The 429-nt window shown below is 44.3% G+C and overlaps 1 protein-coding gene across 1 annotated transcript in view; it reads right to left on the bottom strand.

Annotated features, from left to right (window-relative positions):
- Positions 1 to 44: 44 nt before the first annotated feature.
- LOC103519630 overlaps positions 45 to 429 on the bottom strand; it is a 2660-nt gene continuing 2275 nt past the window's right edge. The window contains exon 5 of the mRNA XM_026831075.1: positions 45 to 83. Coding sequence (XP_026686876.1) covers positions 45 to 83 — 39 coding nt within the window. The remainder of the gene's footprint in view (positions 84 to 429) is intronic.

Below are 429 nucleotides of genomic sequence, written 5' to 3'. Positions count from 1 at the left end.
GATGAATTTGCCCTGGAAGCCTTTAAGAACACACAGTAGATCCTCTATGAGTTCATACTCCTGAGATGAACTTGGTACGCCGCCTGTGAATAACCAATGATATGGACAAAGTGATTAATTATAGAAGTCTCTCAGAGGGTTAAACAGGTACTGAGACTCAGAGGGTTAAACAGGTACTGAGACTCAGAGGGTTAAACAGGTACTGAGACTCAGAGGGTTAAACAGGTACTGAGACTCAGAGGGTTAAACAGGTACTGAGACTCAGAGGGTTAAACAGGTACTGAGACTCAGAGGGTTAAACAGGTACTGAGACTCAGAGGGTTAAACAGGTACTGAGACTCAGAGGGTTAAACAGGTACTGAGACTCAGAGGGTTAAACAGGTACTGAGACTCAGAGGGTTAAACAGGTACTGAGACTCAGAGGGTTAA

Source organism: Diaphorina citri, unplaced genomic scaffold, assembly GCF_000475195.1.
Source record: "Diaphorina citri unplaced genomic scaffold, Diaci psyllid genome assembly version 1.1 scaffold2853, whole genome shotgun sequence".
Lineage (NCBI taxonomy): Eukaryota > Metazoa > Arthropoda > Insecta > Hemiptera > Psyllidae > Diaphorina > Diaphorina citri.
The sequence above is the reverse complement of the archived record's forward strand: the minus strand, read 5'-3'. Positions and strand labels throughout refer to the sequence as shown.